Source organism: Petaurus breviceps, unplaced genomic scaffold (assembly GCF_028583685.1).
Source record: "Petaurus breviceps papuanus isolate PSGF00001 unplaced genomic scaffold, PetGlider_PUasm1.0 90845, whole genome shotgun sequence".
In the NCBI taxonomy this organism is placed as follows: domain Eukaryota; kingdom Metazoa; phylum Chordata; class Mammalia; order Diprotodontia; family Petauridae; genus Petaurus; species Petaurus breviceps.
The window spans coordinates 8,647,773-8,665,402 of record NW_027187359.1 but is presented as its reverse complement, the minus strand read 5'-3'; the positions used below and the strand labels follow the sequence as shown (position 1 = coordinate 8,665,402).

The 17,630-nt window shown below is 38.3% G+C and overlaps 1 protein-coding gene across 7 annotated transcripts in view; it reads right to left on the bottom strand.

Annotated features, from left to right (window-relative positions):
• The window catches only part of BABAM2 (BRISC and BRCA1 A complex member 2), a 602,274-nt gene that overhangs the window by 578,981 nt on the left and 5,663 nt on the right, over positions 1–17,630 (bottom strand). For all 7 annotated transcript variants that reach the window (XM_069072106.1, XM_069072105.1, XM_069072111.1 and 4 more), the window contains exon 2: positions 16,522–16,675. In XM_069072106.1, coding sequence (XP_068928207.1) covers positions 16,522–16,649 — 128 coding nt within the window. In that variant the 5' untranslated portion in view covers positions 16,650–16,675. The remainder of the gene's footprint in view (positions 1–16,521; positions 16,676–17,630) is intronic.

Sequence of the window (17,630 nt, the reverse complement as noted above, 5' to 3'; positions counted from 1 at the left end):
CACTATACTTGTAATCAGAACAACCCAGAGCAAAGATGCTACTACACATTCTGTAGGCTCTTGGCATAGTTCCCTGAAATGCAGAAATCATCAGTATTAAATCCCAGCATACACTCCACCTAGAGGCGTAAACCAAGTAAATTTGTCATGACTGAACTGCCAAATTTATAACACATTTTGAAACTAAGTGAAATCCTATTACAGTGAATTTAAGAGTGTGCTTCTTTAACTCACTGTGATGAAACTTCACAGGTGCTATATTATTCATCAAAAAACTTCATGATGGGGGGAGGAGGAGAAAATCTGGAACTCAAGGGATTATGGAACTGAATGTTGTAAACTAAAAGTAAATAAATAATTTTTTTAAAAAACTTCATGAAGATGGCGGAGTAGAAGAACGACCTTCCTGCAGCTCCGGCTTCCACCCTCCCCAATCCATGTAAAAAGGGGACTCTAAACAAACTTTGGAGCTGCAGAACCCACAAAATGACACAGAGAAGCTAACCTCCCACAGAGGACACCCTGGCAGGCCGGCAGGAATCCAGCGCACCACTCTGGGAGCCGAGCCCAGCCCCGTGCCGAGGCTTTAGCCCCAGGGTGGGCCTGACAAGCCGACAGCAAGAGGGACTCCAGATCAGCAGCAGCTGTGGCCGTTTACAGATTTATCAACACAGACACAAAGGACAAAGTGAGAGGTCAGTACAATCTGGACTTTAGGACCAGTAAGTGGGAGTGTGTGGGGCCAGCAACGCCAGCCAGCGCCACGTGGCGACTTCAGCTCTTGGCCTGCAGAGTGTAGGGGGACCAAGCACCAGTCTGAGGGGTAATCGCTCTTGCTTTAACCTGCTTGGATCTGGATTGCAGTCTGGAGTGGAGGTTCTGGGGTGTGTGTCCAGCTTGCCAGAGCATGTGGAGACCTCAGAGAGGGCACCCATCTAATACCTCCAGCAGCTGAGAAAACCCCAGCGTTAGGGACGAAAAGCTCCCCTGTCTGGTGGCAGAGTCCTACTGTGGCAAAAAGCCCATAAGTCAAGTAATTGAGTGGCAAAATGAGCAGGAAAAGGAAACAAAGCAGACAGAAGATTCCAACGATACACTCCTATTTTGGGGACAAAAAGGAGCAAAGCATGGAACAGGAGGAAAGCAGTGAAGTCAGAACTTCTGCACCAAAAGCTTCAAAGGAAAATACAGGCTGGTTACAGGCCATAGAGGACCTTAAGAAAGATTTTGAAAACCAAATAAGAGAAGTGGAGGAAAAATTGGGAAGAGAAATGAGAACAATGCAAGAAAATTACGAAATGAGAGTCAACAGCCTGACTGAAGAAAATAATACCTTAAAAAACAGACTGACTCAAATGGCAAAAGAGGCTCAAAAAGGCAATGAGGAGAAGAATGCCTTAAAAAGCCAAATTTGCCTGATGGAAAAAGAAGCTCAAAAACTCAATGAGGAGAATCATTGTTTCAGAATTAGATTGGAGCAAATGGAAGCTAATGACTTTATGAGAAATCAAGATGCTGTTAAACAGATCCAAACAAATGAAAGAATAGAAGGCAATGTGAAATATCTCATGGGAAAAACCACTGACCTGGAAAATAGATCCAGGAGAGATAATTTAAAAATTATTGGACTGCCTGAAAGCCATGACCAAAATAAGAACCTAGAAATCATCCTCCAGGAAGTCCTCAAAGAAAACTGCCCTGATGTTTTAGTACCAGAGGGCAAAATAGAGGTTGAAAGAATCCACCAATCACCTCCTGAAAAAGATCGCAAAAAGAAAACTCCTAGGAATATTATAGCCAGGTTCCGGAATTCCCAGATTAAGGAGAGAATATTACAAGCAGCCAGGAAGAAACAATTTGAATATTGTGGAAACACAATCAGGATAACCCAGGATCTGGCAGCTTCTACACTGAGGGATCGAAAGGCTTGGAATATGATATTCCGGAGGGCAAAGGAGCTGGGATTAAAACCAAGAGTCACCTACCCAGCAAAACTGAGTATCATGTTCAGGGGAAAATATGGTCATTCAGTGGAATAGAGGACTTTCAAGCATTCTTGATGAAAAAACCAGAGTTGAATAGAAAATTTGACATTCAGATACAAGAATCAAGAGAAGCATGAGAAGCATGAGAAGGTAAACAGGGAAAAGGAATCATAAGGAACTTATCAAAGTTGAACTATTAACATTCCTACATGGAAAAACAATAATCGTTAACTTATGAAACTTTTCTCAGTAGTTGAAGGGATTAGAAATATATATATATTTGTCTATATATGAGGGTATATGGGCATATGAATACATATGTGAATGTTTGTATATATGTTTACAGGTATACATAGAGGGCACAGGTCCAATTTAACAGGAAGGAATGATACTTAAAAGGTGAAATTAAGAGGTGAGAGGAATATAATAAGAGGAGATGGGGAGAGACAGATCTATCTCACACAGAAGAGGCAAGGAAAAACAGTTACAATGGAGGGGAAGAATGGGAAGGCAAAAGGGAATGGGTCAACCTTATTCCCATTGAATTTGACTTGAGGAGGGAGTGAAATACACACTAAATAGGGTATCTCACCCTCCAGGAGAATAGGCAGGGAAGGGGATAAAAGGGGGGATGATAGAAAGGAGGGTAGGCTGGGGGGGAAGGAGGTTTGGAAGCACTCACTTTTGAAAATAGATGGGATAAAAGTGGAGAGTAGAGAGGGCGGGAGGTGGGATGGGAGGGAGTCTTTTACAATGTATCTACTATGTTATTGTTTTGCATTAGCCACACATGTGCAACCTATACTGAACTGTGTATCTTCCCAGTAGGGGTGGGTGACGGGGAAGGAGGGGAATGAATCTGGAATTGAAAGTTTTGAAATCAAATATTCAAATATGTATATATGTGTGTGTATATATATATATACTATTATAAATACCATCTTACATGTAATTGGGAAATGGGATGTGCAGGCACTAAGGCATAGAGATCCACTGGAAAAGTGGAAAGGGGTATGGGGAAAAATGTGGGAGAGAGCAGATTGGAGGAGGGGATATCCTGTGGGACTGCTATTTTGGGGCAGTGGGTGGGGGAGAAATGGGGAGAAAATTTGTAACTCAAAATCTGGCGGAAATGGATGATGTAAATCAGAAGTTAATAAAGCATTAAAAAAAAATTCATGAAAGTAGATTTATGTAAGGATGAATTTAAACAGATTAACACTATCTTAAGCAAAAAAAAAAAAAACCCAGTCAAAAATTGAAATTATCCAGAATTAATAATCCAAAAAACCAAGAAAGCACCCTTCACATAAGCTTCCAATTTTCCACCTCACATAACAAGAAGAAAGACATATGAATGGACTTTATGTCTATTTCTATTTGATATGAATATAGAGCAGAGATACTCAGACCGTGGCTCTTGATTTGTATGTGGTTCTTTTATCTGAGGTTCTTCAAAACCTCTTAATTACTACGTTAAAATATATTACAAAGTGTGCTCTAATGTCATAATATATGATTAATTAACAGGTCCAAAACAGAACTCATTATCTTCCCCTGCAAATCCACCCTTCTTCCAAACTTCTATAATTCTATTGAAGACACTATCCTTTCAGTTTCCCAGATCTATAAACATGGCATTTTCCTCAACTCTTCACTCTACCTCACCCAACATATCCAATCAGTCACTATATCTTGCTTGCACCTTCACATCTTTCCCATTTAATCCCTTCTCTGTTCTCCCACAGCAAGCTTCTTAGTTCAGGCTCCCAACACCTCTAAACTAGATTATTCTAATAGCCTTATAATTAGGCTCCTTGTCTCAAATTTCTCTTTATTTCAGTCCATTCTCCTTATAGCTACCAAACTGACTGCTCTAAAACGTATACCTGAGCATGTCACTCCTCTATTCAATTAACTCCTGCAGCATCTTATTGCTTCTAGAATCAAATATAAATTCCTCCATTTAGTTTTTAAACCCTTTCCTCACAACTTGTCTCAAATATATGTTTCTAACATCATTGTACATTATTCCTCCTCTTACATTCTGGTCCAAACAAAGTGGCCTATTCTTGGTTCTTCATACATGACACTCCATATCCCATCTTATAATCTGGAAGATGTCTAAAATGTCTTCAGCACATTTTGGAATTATGCCTGGAAATATATAACTTTTTAATAGTTGGAAGAGAGCAGAGGTCTGTCTGCAACCTGTTGTAGCTAAACCGTAATAAGTTCTTTTTAACATGTCCTGGTGACTCAACCCTACTGGCAAATGGCAGGCTTCTTTGTCTAGGGCATCTGCTGTGGCATCTTACATGCCCACACCTACCTGTTGAATTTTCTACCCATGTTCTGCTTGATTCCTGAGTTAAAAATAGATTCTTAATTCAGATACTTTGTTCCATTGTTCCTATTGATTGCTCGTTAGTTACAGCTACTGAAAAACATGAATACACAGAATCTTGAAGGCTTCAGAGCTCCTGGCCTGCAGATTGCAGGTAGACCAAGTGACCGGTCTGAAGGGGTCATCACTCTTACTTTAACCTGCTTAGATGTGGATTGCTCTCTAGGGTAGCAGTCCTGGAATGCATGACCAGTTTACTAGAGAGTGAGGAGGCTTCAGAGAAGGCACCCAACTAATAGCTCCAGCAGCTGAGAAAAACCCAGAAATTTGGGACAAAGCTTCCCACTCTGGTAACAGAGTTCTACTGTGGCAAAAAGCTCAGAAGTCAAGTAACTGAGTGGCAACATGAGCAAATGAGGGAAACAAGGCAAGCACAGTAATCCAACTTTGGACTCCTCTTTGTCAAAGCATGGAAAAGGAGGAAGACAGCAAAGTCAGAATTCCTGTACCAGAAGCTTCCAAGAAAAGAATAAGCTGCTTACAGGCCATAGAGGAGCTTAAGAAGGATTTTGAAAACCAAATAAGAGAAGTGGAGGAAAAATTGGGAAGAGAAATGAGAATGATGCAAGAAAATTATAAAATGAGAATCAACACCTGACTGAAGAAAATAACACCTTAAAAAATTGACTAACTCAAATGGCAAAAGAGGTTCAAAAAGCCAATAAGGAAAAGAATGCCTTAAAAAGCCAAATTTGCCAGATGGAAAAATAATCTCAAAAGCTCACTGAAGAGAATCATTCCTTCAGAATTAGAATGGAGCAAAAGGAAGCTAGTGACTTTATGAACAATCAAGATACTATTAAACAGATCCAAACAAAAGAAAAAAATAGAAGGCAATGTGAAATATCTCACTGAAAAAACCACAGACCTAGAGAACAGATCCAGGAGAGATAATTTTAAAATTATTGAACTACTTGAAAGCCATGATCAAAAAAAGAACCTAGAAATCATCCTTCAAGAAATTCTCAAGGAAAACTGCCCTGATGTTTTAGAAAGAGAGCAAAATAGAGGTTGAAAGAATCCACCCATCACCTCCTGAAAAAGATTCCAAAAAGAAAACTCCTAGGATTATTATAACCAGGTTCCAGAGTTCCCAGAACAAGGCGAAAATATTACAAGCAGCCAGGAAGAAACAATTTAATATTGTGGAAACACAATCAGGATAACACAGGATCTGGCCACTTCTACACTGAGGGATCAAAGGGCCTGGAATATGATATTCTGGAAGTCAAAGGAGCTGGGATTAAAACCAAGAATCACCTACCCAGCAAAACTGAGTATCATGTTTTAGGGGAAAATATGGTCATTCAATGGAATAGAGGACTTTCAAGCATTCTTGATGAAAAAAAGAGTTTAATAGAAAATTTGACATTCAATTATAAGAAGAGAAGCATGAAAAGGTAAACAGGGAAAAGAAATCATAAGGAACTTATCAAAGTTGAACTACTTACATTCATACACAGAAAAACAATAATTGTAACTTATGAAACTTTTCTCAGTATGAAAATAGTTGAAGGGAATAGAAATGTACATATATGTATACATACATATATATGTCTATATAGGAGGGTATATGGGCATATGAATGCATATGTGAGAATGTATATGTATGTGTACAGGTATACATAGACAGAGGGTACAGGACCAGTTGAATAGGAAGGGATGATACTGAAATTAAGAGGTGAGAGAAATATGAGAGGAGATGGGGAGAGACAGAATGGTGTAAATTATCTCATATAGAAGAGGCAAGGGAAAACTGGAAGAACAGGAAGGCAACAGTGAATGAGTCGACCCTATTCTCAATGAATTTGGCTTAGGGAGGGAATCACATACACACTAAATAGGTTATCTCACCCTACAGGAGAGTATGGGGGAAGGGAATGAAAGGGGTATGATGGAAGGGAGGGCAGCCTGGGAAGGAGGGAAATTGGAAGCACCCACTTTTGAAAAGAGACAGGATCAAAGTAGAAAATAGAACAAGTGGGAGATGGGATGGGATGAAGGGAAATATAGTCAGTCTTTCACAATATATCCACTATGGAAATGTTTTGCATGGCTACACATGTACAGCCTATGTTGAACTGCTTGTCTTCCCAGTAAGGATGGTTGACAAGGGAGGTAGGGAAGGAATCTGGATTTCAAAGGTTTAAAATCAAATGTTTAAAAAAAAAAAAATATATATATATATATATATTATTATTATTATTATTTTACATGTAACTGGGAAATAAGATATACAGGCACTGGGGCACAGAAATTCACCATGCCCTACTGGAAAGTCGGAAGGGGGATGGAGGAAGACAGAAGAGAGATGATTGGGGTAGGGAATATTCAGTGATTTGGGGTAGTGGGTAGGGGGAAGATGGGGAGAAAATTTGTAACTCAAAATCTTGTGGAAATGAATGATGTAAACTAAAAAAATTAAAATAAAATAAAATCTTTTTTAAAAGGTAGTTGTAGATGCAAGACTAGAGGTCAATAGAGATGTTGAGAGGAGTGAGGCAGAGACAAAATGACAGAACACAGGCAGGGACTCATCTGAGATCTCCCCCAAACCTCTCCAAATACCTTTAATATAAGACTCTCAAAAAATTCTACAGAAAATAAATTTCTGCAGAACCCACAAAAATGCAGAGTGCAACAAATTTCCAGCCCAAGACAACTTGGAAGATTGGCAGGAGTGGTTGGGGTAGAATAGGTAGATGACAATTATCAGCATAGAGATAGCTGAATCCATTGGTAATTGGTAAGATGATCAAGTGAAATTGGTAAGATGATCAAGTGAAATATGTAGTATAAATAACTGTTTAAGGATTCATTGTATCTAAGAAATAATTTCACTGTTTCATAGTCACAAATTATATAGAAGATTCTGCAGGACATATAACATTGTGAGGTTTCTGAGAAGTCAAAAGAAATTATTTCTAAAAATATTTCAATGAATTTTTCTAAAAAGTGCTACACAGATAGATATGATATCTAGGAATACCCTAGTAGAAGGTATTTCTATTTGCATTTTACAGGTGAAAAAACTAAGGCAAATATTATGAATGACACAAAAATATTGTAATTAAATAGCAGCAAGACAGAAACTAAAGGTTCGCCTTTCTCATTTGCCACTAAAACCTCCTGTTTACATTTTGATTCAAATCTGGAATTTCTGTCAGTTCAGGTAATAATAACAACAGTAACAACTTGCTTCTCTGATAAAGGCCTCATTTCTCAGACATATAGAGAACTGAAACAAATTTATAAAAATAAGTCATTCCCCAATTGATAAATGATCAAAAGACATGAATAGTCTTCAGATGAATAAAAGCTCTCTATAGACATATGAAAAAAACGCTCTGACTCACTACTGATTGGAGAAATGCAAATTAAAACTATTCTGAGGTAGTACTTCATACCTATTAGGTTAATTAATAGGACAGAAGAGGAAAATGACCAATGGTGAAGGGGATGTGGGAAAAAACAAGACATTAATGCACCTGTTGGTGGAGTTATGAAGTGATTCAACCATTCTGGAGAGAAATTTGGAACTATGCCCCAAGGGCTATAAAACCATGCATATACCCTTTGACATAGCAATACCACTACTATGTCTGTATTCTCTCCTCCCCCCCCAAAAAAGGAAAAAGACCAATATGTACAGAAATATTTATAACAGCTCTTTTCTGGTGGCAAAGAATTGGAAATTGAGGGGATACTTATCAAATGGGAATGGCTGAACAAATTGTGATATGTGATTATGATGGAATACTATTGTGCCATAAGAAATAATGAGCAGGATGCTCTCAGAAAAATCTGGAAAAACAAACATGAGCTGATGCAAAGTGAAACGTACTATGGTGATTAGAGCGTCGGCCATAGAGTCAGGAGGGCCTAAGTTCAAATCCAGCCTCATACACTTAATACTTCCTAGCCTGTGACCTTGGACAAGTCATTTAACCCCGACTGCCCTGCCTTCTCCCCTCCCAAAAGAAAAAAATGCAAAAAAAAAAGCATATTGTATACAAAGTAACAGCAATACTGTGCAATAACCAGCTATGAATGACTTAGCTATTCTAAGCAACATAATGATCCAAGACAACTCTAAAGGACTTTTGATGAAAAATGCTATCCATTTCCAAACAAAGAACTCATGGTATCTGAACAAAGATTGAAAAAAAGTTTTTTTACTTCATTTTTCTTGAGGGTTTTTTTTTTGGTCTGGGTTTTCTTTCACAACACGACTACTATGGAAATGTTTTACATGACTACACATGTATAACCTATGTCAAATTGCTGGCCTTCTGAATGAGGCACAGAGAGAGGAAGGAAGAGAATTTGTAACTTAAGGTTTTAAAATGAATCTTAAAAATAGTTTTTTTTATATATAACTGGGGAAAAATACAAAATTTTTAAAAAGACTAAAAGAACAACAACTAGCATTAAGATTTGCCAAGTACTTTACAAGTTATTATTTCATTTGATCCTCATAATAACCTTAGGAGGTAGATACTATTATTATCCCCATATCCCCATCTTACAGATAAGGAAACTGAAGCAAAAAATGGCTAACCCACCTGCCCAGAGTCACACAGCTACTAAATGTATGATGCAGGATTGGAACTCAGGTCTTTCTAACTCTAAGTTCAGTACCTTATCCACTGAGCCATCAACTGTCCAAAAGTACATTCCTTAAGGAAAGAAGCTACATTACTTGGTTATGGCACTGAACACAAGTCTTCTGACTTCAATGTTCTAATCCACAAAATTACTTTATCCTCATTTCCACTCAAAATTGAGTACAAAGTTAATCTATGTTCCTCAATGGCTAACCAAAAATGAGAACAAAGTTCTAAGTTCATAATAAGCAAATCTACAATAGTTTCACAACTGTAGAGTTGTAACCCTTAAATATATTTGGGGAGTAAATCAGAAACAAAGGCACAACTTCTAGGCCCTATTCCTATTTAATATTCATTCTTATTTCAAAGAACTGAGGGATATATAAAGAAAAGTTTTATATATATTACTTGGTTGATGGAAATACATGCAAGAGTAGATAGAACATTACAAAAAACCCTAATATATACTCAGAAGAAAATACTACAAGAGAAACAGAAGTGGTAAAAAGTAAGGCATAAAGACAAACAGGAAGGTTAAGAAACACAAAGTAAAGTCAGAAGTGAAGAAATCACATAGAGAGCCCATGGATTACTTATAATACTCTCTTTATTCTTGGACCTTTAAAAAAAAAAAGCAATTATAGTACAGGTCCCTGAATGACAAAAACCAAAACTGAAATACCACACTAAGAAGACACACTTGTAATAAGCATATCACTATATCACATTTTTTTTTAAAGCAATTGAGGTTAAGTAACTTGCTCAAGGTTACATGGCCAGTTATTTCTGGGTGTGGTGCTAAGTATCTGAGCCCAGATTCGATCCCCAGGTCATCCTGACACTGGGGCTGGTGCTCTTACTCGCTGAGCCACCTGGCCTCCCCTAAGCAATTGGGGTTAAGTAACTTGCTCAAGGTTATACAGCCAGGTGTTTCTGGGTGGGTACTAAGTGTCTGAGCCCGGATTCGATGCCTAGGTCATCCTGACACTGGGGCCGGTGCTCAAGTTACTCGCTGTGCTACCTGGCCACCCCCACTATATCACATTTATTCACCAGAATTGCTAACAAGAATAACTGCAAAATAACCTTTCTGCATAAGCTCCTGATGACAACTACAGAACAACCATAATAAAGGAATATATTCTGAGACCCTGCGAGGAAAAGGGTGCTTCCCCAAGTCACACAGTAAGGGAAAGATAAAAGCCCTAAAACCAAGTGTTCAAACTCTTAAGTCCTAGGCTCTTCCCATCATACAACCAACTGCCTACAACAACTGCTGTATATTTGTATATCTATAAAACTAATGAATGAAAGAACTGTCTTCCATTTGGGAAACTGGCAATATTGGCTTTAAAGCTTCTTTCCCACCACCTCTACTAATGGTCTTTTTTCCTCCTGTCATCAAACGCAGGTGATTCTAGATCTTCAACAACTATCTTATTCTACTACTACTTCATAGAGTTGTCCAACTGACCAAACAGTTGATATGTTTCAGCACCCAAGAAATACTATACCCAAGTGTTCAGTTGATTCAGGGAACTGGGAAGCATAGAGGACATAGTGCAGGACAGGGAGTCAGAAAGTCCTGATTTGGAATCTTCCTGAGATGCCTCACTTCATAAAATCTGTTTTCTTGTATATAAAATAGGTATAATAATAGCATGTACCTCATAGGGTTGTTATGACAATAAATTGAGATAATATATGTAAAGCACTTTGCAAACCATAAAGTACTAGGCAAATGTTAACTACTATTATTAAAACAGAGAATTTTTTAAGAGAGGAAGAAGTCAGTATGGCAAGGGTACAGAAAAGAGAAAGAGACTAAACCAACAACTTTCACTAAGATGCAGAGTGGCCAGGGTGCCAGGAACAACTATATCCTTCTAACATAATTTGTATGCCTAAATATCTCACATCAGGATTAGTCATCAAAATAAGTCAAGTACTACAAGGCCTAAAAATTCAACAGCTACAATGAGTCTATTTGATCAAACCAGATTGGAAAAGTGGGTAACATGTCTAATGCAGGAGTCAGCAAACTTTTTCTGTAAGGGGCCAGACAGTAACTACTTTAAGTTTTGCGTGCCAAGAGGCAAAATCAAGATAGGTACTTATAAAACAAGAGAGAAAGCAAATTTCCACAAATCTTTTATTGATGAAATTCAGAATACAATAATATAAGTGAGTACATTTTATTTTTGTAATACAAGTCTACTAATGAGAAAAAAATTCTTTTTTGGGAAGATAACATTTCACTTACTTGAAACTCAAAGTGCTCTCATTAAAATTGACTGCAAATGTTCATTTGTTAATTCTGATCTGTAATAAGACTTTACATATTTCAGTTTTGAAAATGTCTTTCAAACAGTAAAGCACTGCTAAATATCAATATCAACCCACAAGTACATGATTTTAATTGAACATATTCATTGTTTAGAATACTTTGTGATAAGCATAAGTAAAGCCAGAAATGAAGGAATCACATAGATAGAAGACATTTATAGAATTCTATTAGATTCTTCTCTTGATATTTGTCTTTTAGCATGCCATAACACTTAAATTAATGACTTCCAATTGAAAATTAGGTCGAAGTTCCTCAAATTCATAATTAAATGAATTCTGAATTATGGAAATTTCTTTTGTACTTGCATCAAGATCCAAAAAACACTGTTGGAACTATTTTGGAGAAAATATGTCTTCTGCAAATCTGTGTGGCAATGAAGGTCTCACTTCTTTTTTTTAACTTCTGACAGCCCAGGAAGTTTATAAAGCATCTTGACATTACTGGCGATTCAAATAATGTTAGTGGTCCTGGAACTGACTTTGCCAACAGTATAAATTTCACACAATAGTGCAGTTCTGCCTTGTAATTTAAGGTTGAAATAATTAAGAAACATTATCAAGCCTGAAGCAAAAGCTAATTTTCAAAGTCATTCAGTGTTCAAATGCTGTCAAGCTATAAAAAAGGTAACCCCACTTCACCCCCTGAAATATGACTTCACTTCTGGGGGGGTCTCCCTCATTTCCATCTTCCAAACAAAGAAGAGAGGTGAAATAAGACATGACCTTTCATCTAACTTCACACCTTCCATCTCCTGGGCTGAGGAAGAGGAAAGGCAGTCCAGGTCAGGGCAAGACTTTCATCTCCCACCCCTACTCCAGGTGACTTCAACCTCCTGTTGCCTCATTTTCTATCCAATATCAGTGACTTTCCATCTGACTGTACAATGGGGGGCAAGACTTCCATCTCCTGCTGCATGGGTTTGACTTCCATCTCATGTTGTGAGTGTCTCTTGCCTGATCAACAAGATCCTCTGGGAAAAGGAAATGTGCCTTCCCCTTAATGATGAACATATTCACACCTGTTTATACTCTATACCTTTCATTGATTCTGAATCCCTATAGATCATTATCTAAACCCCATTCCCCCTCCAATTGATTCCTTTGTCCCATTCCCCTCAACCCTCCACCTAAAAGTCCCAACCAAATGCTATCCAGCCCACCACTGTACCCTCTAAAACACCTACTCCACAGGGAACAAACTTACCTTCATCTTAAATTTTAACTTTCCCACTCCTTTCATCTTCTTGCAATCACTAAGACCTGGCTCCCCTCTGATGACACTACCTTCCTAGCCACTCACACCTTCCAGTACTGGCTGAATTTTCACCCATTCCCCTCAGCTCACTGGTCAAGAAAGGGCATTGAAATACTCCTTGCTCCCCACTGCCACTTCCAGGTTTTCCCCCTACCTTCATTCCATCATTCAGTAACCTGTCCTCCTTTGAGTCCCATAAAATTCACATCTTCCAGTCAATCACAATCCTGGTAGATGTTGTGTAAAGACTTACAAGACATTCCCTTTCTTCTTCAACAAATTTATTACCTTGCTCATAATCTTTCTTTCCTCCCTAACTCCTAACCTCACACTAGGAGAGTTCAACATACATTTCACTTGAATTATTGAGTTCCTCAATCTACTTCACTTTCCAAGTAAAACTCCTCCATGTTACCTCAGCCACACACACAGATAGTCATACCCTTGATCTTGCCATAATCCACAAATACACCACCTCCATGTTCAAGAATTCTGAAATCCCCTTACTTGACCATAATCTATCAGCTTTCTCCCTTTTTCTAGTTATCTTCTACTATTATCTCCCTCTTCTTATAATTATCTTCTCGGCTATTACCCCTGTTCCTTTCCCCATCTTAAACTCCTAGTGAACCAATTCAAGACTCTGGACCCCTTATCATATGGCCAATTGTGCCCTGCCAAACCTCAGCCTTGATCACTCCCACCATCCACTGCCTTTTCTCCCACAAATGGTGCTTAGCAAAAGAAAGAAAAATCACACAACCATTCTAACTAGGTCCACTACAAATTTATTTTACACAACCTCAACTAGGCCCTCACTGCTGCTAGGCAATTCTACTACACCTCATTTATTACTCACTATTGTACTCTCTACAGCAGGTTTTCCAAACTTTTTCATCCCTCCTCAAGCCTCCCATGGCACTCCCCATTTCCCACTCTCTCAGCTGAGAAACTTGTCATTATATTTAACAGAAAAAAACTGAAGCCATCTTCCATGCCTTTTTTCCATCCTTTTTTTCCTCTCTTTTTCTTATCAGTCATATGCCTTCTGCCACTATCTCCTCCTTCACCTCTGTTTCACATGAGGTCACCTTACTCCTTGCCAAGGCAAACCTAGACAAGCAATCCCATTCCATCTCATTTTCTCTAAGAGAAGGTCCTCTCTATTATCCCTACTCTTTCAATTATACACAATCTCTCCCTGTCTATTGGCTCCTTTCCTGCTGCCTATAAACATGCCCATATCTCCCGTCTTCAAAAAACACTTACTTGATTCTTCTATGCTCACAAAACTAGTGCCCTATATTTCTTCTGCCCTTTGTGGCTAAACTCCTTGAGAAATAGGTACTGTCACTCTTTCTCCTCTCACTCTTTTCTTAATCCCCTACAATCTAGCTTCTGATCTCATCATTCTGACAAAATCATCCTCTCCAAAGTTATCGATGATCCTAAATGCCAAATCCATTTCTCAATACTCATTTTTTTAAACCTCTATGCAGCCTTTGACATTATCGATCACCCTCTTCTCCTTAATATTTGTCTTCTCACTAGGTTTTCAAGACACCTCTCTCCCTTCATTCTCTTTCTATCTATCAGACCACTCCTTCTCGGTATCCTATACAGGATCTTCATCCAGGTCATGCTCACTAATCATGTGTGTCCCAGAGGGTTCCAACCTGGACCCTCTTCTCTTTTCTCTCTATATTACTTTGCTTGATGATGTTATCAGTTCCCATGGATTCAACTATCATCTCTATGCTGATAATTCTCAAATCTACTTATGCAGCCCCAACCCTTCTTCTGACCTTTATTTCCAACTGTTTCAGGCATCTCAAACAGGATATCCATTAAACATCTTAAACTCAACATGTCCAAAACTAAGGTTATAGTCTTTCTCTCTAAACTATTCCCCCTTCCAAATATTTCTATTACTATCAAGGGCACCACCATCTTCCCAGTCTCTTAGATCTGAAACTTCAGTATCATCCCTTAATAAAAATAATAATAATATCTAACATTTCTATAGTGCTTACTATGTACCAAGTACTGTGCAAAATGCTTTACAATTATTATCTCATTTGATTCTCACACTAACCCTGGGAAATAGGTGTTATTATCCTCATTTTACAGATGAGGAAAATGAGGCAAACAAGTTAAGTGACTTGCTCAGAGTAACACAACCAGTAAGTGCCTGAGGTCAGATTTAAACAAAGGCCTTCTCAACTCCTGGCCTGAAGCTCTATCCACTGAACTATCTAGAAGCCTCTATAGCCAATCTGTTGCCAATGCCTGTCAATTTCACCTTGGTAACATCTCTCAAATACACCTCCTTCTCTCCTGACACTGGCACCACCCAATTATAGATCCTCATTTCCTCATGCCTGGATCTTTTTTTTTTGCTTTTTGGAGGGGAGAAAACAGGGAAATTGGGGCTAAGTGACTTTTCCAAGGTCACATAGCCAGTAAGTGTTAATTGTCCGAAGCTGAATTTGAACTCAGGTCCTCCTGACTCCAGGGCCGGTGCTCTATTCACTGCGTCACCTAGTTGCCCCATGACTGGATCTTTGCAACAGCCTACTGATTGGTCTGCCTGTCATAACCTCAACCCCTCATTCCAAACCATGCTCTATTCTGCTGCCAAAGTGATTTCCTAAAGCACAGGTCCAACCATGTTACTCTCTACTCAAAAACTCCAGTGGCTCCTTATCACCACCAAGATGAGATATAAAATCATTCATTTGGTATTCAAAGTCTTTCATTAGTTACCCCCTCATATACCCATTTCTGATCTTTTTATACCTTATACCCTCCCCCCTATCCCACATACTCTGTGATTCAATGACATTGGCCTGTTGGCTGCTCCTTGAACAAGTCACCATCTCTCTGCTCTGGGCATTTTCTCTGGCTGTCCCCCATGCCTGAAATGCTCTCCCTACTCATCTCTATCTCCTAGCTTTACTGGTTTCCTTCTAGACCCAACTAAAATCCTACCTTCTATAGGAAGCCTGTCCCAACACTTCTTTATTATTTCCTATTTATCCTGAATAAATCTTATTTGTATATGTTTGTTTGCTTATTGTCTCCCACATTAGAATATGACCTCCTTGAGGGCAAGGACCGTTTTTGCCTCTCTCTGTATTCCCAGCATTTAGCACAGTACCTGGCACATAGAAGGCACTTAATAAATGCTTGATGACTAACTGATTGAACTGTCACTGAGATTTGTAGTACTCAATGCAGCAGTGGAAAGTGATGACAAGGTCACATGTGGTCTATATAACAACTATTCAACTCTGCCTTTGTAGCACATAAGCACAGACAATACACAGACAAACAAGCATTCCTGAGTTCCAATAAAACTTTATTTGAAAACATAAAAATCCTTCTTAGTTCATGAACCATACAAAAACAAGCAGCAAGTCAGATATGGATCACAGGTCACAGTCTGCCAACCTCTGTGGAAAGTGCATCAGATTTGACATCAAGAGTCCCTAGGTTCAAATTCCTGCTCTCTACTCAACCTATGTGATGTTCCCTGAAGTCATTCAGGTAGTAAGCTCTTAACCTCTCTATGTCACAGTTTTTTCTTCTATAGGTAAAACCAGATGACTTCCATCTAGGCTCTCTTCCAACACTAAATCTATGACCTTAGGAGAAAATCCACACATTAATGAAAGCCATGCTTAATAATCTCCTACCCCACAGCATATGACATAAAAATAAGCAAAATAAATGAAAATCTGACAAGATTATGGTCTAAAATAAAAATGAAAGAATCTCAAAAATTAGATATCAAAAACCGCGTAAAAGTTAAGTCCATCAATAAATGTTTACAACAGAATGATTGTCTGCCACATATATGTACCCTTAAAAAAAGAGTTAAGAGAAGGGCTTCTTGACCCTACTTCTGATACATACCCAGACTTCAGGTCAGTTATCCTCAAACAGTTTGTAGCATCCAGTCCTACTTTTCCATTTCTGACCACACTGGATATAAATGGAGAAAGCAATGGAGAAATTCTGTTCAAGGCTACTTCAGGGGACATTTTAGCTTAACCTGCAACTCACCACTCTGCAAGGAAAAGTAAAGAAATTTTGGTCAATCACAGCAAATATTACATTACATACAGTTTTTGAGATGCTTGCAAAATACATTCAGTACCATCTCACACAAAGGCAACACAAAAAAGATAATTTCAATGTATTTGTTCATTGTCCATTTTTCTACTGCCATGAAAAATTTTATATACAAGTGTATGTAATTAATAATTCTTAGTATGAGAAATAAATATAGTAAGTATAATTGCCACTTTACCGATAATGAAAACCAGGCTCAAAGAGACTAAAGGATTTACACAACATCACACAGCTAGCGAGTAATAAGGCTGTTACTTAAACCTAGGTCTTCTGTATATATATATTTGAGGCTGGGGGGGGCGGCAATCAGGAAAAGTTTCATGTAGTTTCTTGTATGCCTAAACCTAGGCATCATGCTCCTGCTATCCCATATAGCTCCCAATCAGCCTTTATATTGGTGTGGAGATTGCCCACAGTTTTTATTTCACTACCTACCAATTTTAGATCTCTTGCCTATGAAATAGTTTCTTTTATTAATGAGTAAACACTTAAGGGCTCTACTATATGAAAACATCAACTGGCTCCATGCATTAAAGGCACTAAGTGCTTACTATAAGTAAGGCATTGTGATAGGAGTTTGCATCCAGTGAGGGGAATAAGTCATATAAACAAATAAATGTAATACAAAGTGGAATGTAAAAGCGCAAAACCCAAGAGTCAATTGAGTATTGCCTTCTACATGAAACTTTTCCTGATGTCCCCCAGCCTCAAATATATATATATATGTATGTATGTATATGTACACACATACACACACACACACACACACACACATATACTGTATTTACTTATTTACGTGAGTGTTGTTTCCCCTGAACAGAATCTAAGCTTCTTGGCTTAGGAATGGTTTCACTGTTGTCTTTGTATCCTTAAAACCTAGCACAGTCCCT